We start from the raw sequence: 3,128 nt of genomic DNA on the forward strand, positions 1-3,128 counted from the left end.
TTTGAGCTGGAGAAGACGGAGAGCCTGCTTGTCGCCCCCTCGGGTGAGGGGGAGCTGCACCCGCGGGAGCCCGCCCTGCCCTGCTCTCCGGGGGCTGGGGGCTGCATTGCAGCAGCCCCTGCCTTGTGCCCACTCAACTTGGGAGGGGGCCTGGGGCTCCCGCTGGTCCCCTGCAATAACAGGCGAGAAGTGTGGCCTGAGCTCATTGCAGTTTACTGTCCTGGGGATGGGCCTTGGCCACGACCGGCTGGACTAGGGAGGTGAGGGGGGGGGTCTGGGCTTTAAGCAGCTCTTTGCAGCCACAGCTCATGCCCCCTTGTCCCGTCTCCGGTAGACATTGTTGAGCACTCCCTGCCCCACAACGTCCTGTGCTTCGTGGAGGATCCCGGCTTTGGCTACAAGGACTTCACGCGGCGAGGAGAACAGGCCCCCCCGACTTTCCGAGCGCAGGTGCGTCCTGGGCCCACCCTGCTCCCAGCACCTCCTTCCGCTGGCCACGTTGGCATCGAGGGCACTGGGGTGGCTCGAGAGGTCTCGGCCAGGCTGGGACCCTGGTTTGCTGCCCCTGAGCTGGGGACCGGGCTGTGCTGGTTGTCACTGGGGTAGCAACCGTCCGTGGGGTCTAGTGAACAGTGGGGCAGCCCGTGCTGTAGCCCAGAGCCCGGCTTTTGCTCTGGACCTGGCCCCTATTAACCCCCGTTGAGCATTCCCTGCCAGCACCTTGCATTCCCTGCCCCAGTGCTTGTCCGGAGCCCACCTGGGCTCTGTCCATAGAAAGCCCCTTTCAGGGGGGTCCTGAGTCAGGCCCCAAGTTCCCCCCTGGAGCCCCTGAGCCAATGTCCCTCTGCTGCAGGATTACACATGGGAAGACCATGGCTACTCGCTGATCAACCGCCTGTACCCGGACGTGGGGCAGCTGCTGGACGAGAAGTTCCAGGTGGTCTACAACCTGACCTACCACACCATGGCCATGCACCGGGGCGTGGACACCTCCACGCTCCGCCGCGCCATCTGGAACTACGTGCACTGTGTCTTCGGCATCCGGTAGGTGACTGGGGCTGGTGCCCTAGAGGTGGCCTCCCTTTCTGCCCCCTTGCTTTCACCCAGGCTCTACAAGCACCTGGCTAAAAGGGTCCCCCCTTCTGCCTCCCCCCCACAGGTATGACGACTACAACTACGGGGAAGTGAACCAACTCCTGGAGCGCAGCCTGAAGGTCTACATCAAGACGGTGGCCTGCTATCCCGAGAAGACCACGCGGCGCATGTACACCCACTTCTGGCGCCACTTCAAGCACTCTGAGAAGGTGCTGTGGCTTCCCCACCCCTCCGCTCTCCCCCGCCAGGGCACATTGGGGTGTTGGAGGGTCTTGGGGGGCGCAACCGCTGAACCAAGACCAAGCGTTCCTCGATGTGGGTTGGGTCCAGGGAGAGCTGTCTCCAGTGCCCATCTCTGTGTGGAGCCGTGAGGGTGCTCTCTCCCCCCACCCCAATACAGGGCTGTGGGGAAGCAGAGGAGGGCACCTCACTGCAGCCCTGACCCCGCGCTCCTCCCTTCCAGGTGCATGTGAACCTGCTGCTGCTGGAAGCCCGGATGCAGGCAGCCTTGCTGTACGCGCTGCGAGCCATCACCCGCTACATGACCTGACGGGGCTGTGCCCCCCTGCCCCACCCCAGCCCAGCCGCGGGGGCGGGGGAGTAGGGGGGCAGGAGGACACCTGCTTGGAAAGACTCAATCTCTGTGTCCTGTCAGCAAGGACGTGGGGTCCGCTGCCCATGGGGCCCAGAGCATCAAACTGTTCAGCCCCCACAGTGTGAAGAACCACCTCGGCCGTGCCCAGTGTTCCCCGTTGATGCTGTCCCTGTCCCGTGACCCGCCCCCGTGGCTGCGGCGCTGGCGAGGGCAGGGGGCTCTTGCTGCAGCCTGGGGCTGGGGAGAGGACCCCGACGTCCACGTGCCTTTCTCCCGAAACCGAAGTGAACTCCAGTGGCGGCACGGCCACCCCCTGCTGCTGCCTCCCTGAGCCCGGGGCCCAGCGCCGCTTATCCCTGGCCTCGTCTCGTACCAAAGAGATCTCCCAGGATCCACCCAGCGGCTGTGAATGTGAATGGATTCTCCCCCCCAGCCCTGCTCCTCTGTGGCTCCGTATCACTATAAGACTTGGACCGCTCAGAACCGAGGCATCTCAGCCCCAGGCGGTGGTGGGTTGGGGCAGGATCAGGACCGGGTCCCGGCCGACACTATGTGATGGGGCTTCTCCTGCCCTGAGCACCACCGGCTCTTGCACTCCACGTCCCCGACAGCCGCAGGAAGGATGCTAGGGAGAGCTGGGCAAGGAGCCTAGCCCCGCACCAAGGTCGCTGTGCCGCCACAACCCTTACGGGCAGGAGCTGCACAGACGCCGCACGGGACAGAGGGACAGATCTCTTCCCCAACCCCTTCTGCACTGAGGGTGTGAGGTGCCACACTGCATGTCCGTCCTTTTCAACACTCCAGACACCGGGGTCTGCCCTGTGGGGGCAGCCTCTCTCCTCTGCTCTTCCCACCTGGGTGGAAGCAGCAGCAGGAGGGAGGGCTGGATGGGAGCCTTGACCCCGGTGCGAGCTGAATTAAAGCGTCTCTGGGTGCTTGGGGCAGTTGGGCTGGCGACCGGGTCATCTGCGGTCAGCAAGCCCTGGCAGTTCTCTGCAGGACGTCCAAACCCCTGATTCATGTGAACGGGCCTTGGAGGGCACCCAGGGGCTTTGGCCAGGGGTGTTGTCACATCTCACCCTTTGGTCCACAGTACATTTCCCTCCGGCCTTGCAGCCCCGGCACCTCCTCCAGCCCGGATCAGCTGCCTTGCAGGGTGAGGGGAGAGCTGGGGCTCAGCCAGCGCTGGCAGCCCAGGCCCAGGGAGCAGCTCTAATCTGTGAAGAAAACCTAGAGGCCTTTTTTTTAAATGATTATTTAAGCTGATTTTTCCCCTCTTGCAGCCTGGCCCCCCTGCCCCAAGCTTTGCCTCTGAGCTGCCCTTTGCACTGCGATCCTAAAGGGTTCATGCCTCGCGTTCCTGGGGACCTGGCAGCATCTGCAGCTTCCCGCCAGTCACCAGGACACCCCTTGTTTTGGGTCTGCCTTGCATGGAGAC

General features: G+C 63.9%; 1 protein-coding gene across 1 annotated transcript in view; it reads left to right on the top strand.

The window, feature by feature from the left end:
* Positions 1 to 2,463, top strand: part of SESN2 (sestrin 2) — a 36,940-nt gene extending 34,477 nt beyond the window's left edge. The window contains exons 3-6 of the mRNA XM_019512090.1: positions 335 to 450; positions 854 to 1,044; positions 1,160 to 1,304; positions 1,559 to 2,463. Coding sequence (XP_019367635.1) covers positions 335 to 450; positions 854 to 1,044; positions 1,160 to 1,304; positions 1,559 to 1,645 — 539 coding nt within the window. The 3' untranslated portion in view covers positions 1,646 to 2,463. The remainder of the gene's footprint in view (positions 1 to 334; positions 451 to 853; positions 1,045 to 1,159; positions 1,305 to 1,558) is intronic.
* The last annotated feature ends 665 nt before the right edge of the window (positions 2,464 to 3,128 follow it).

Source organism: Gavialis gangeticus, unplaced genomic scaffold (assembly GCF_001723915.1).
Source record: "Gavialis gangeticus isolate Ggan-Ray unplaced genomic scaffold, GavGan_comp1, whole genome shotgun sequence".
Classification (NCBI taxonomy): domain Eukaryota; kingdom Metazoa; phylum Chordata; order Crocodylia; family Gavialidae; genus Gavialis; species Gavialis gangeticus.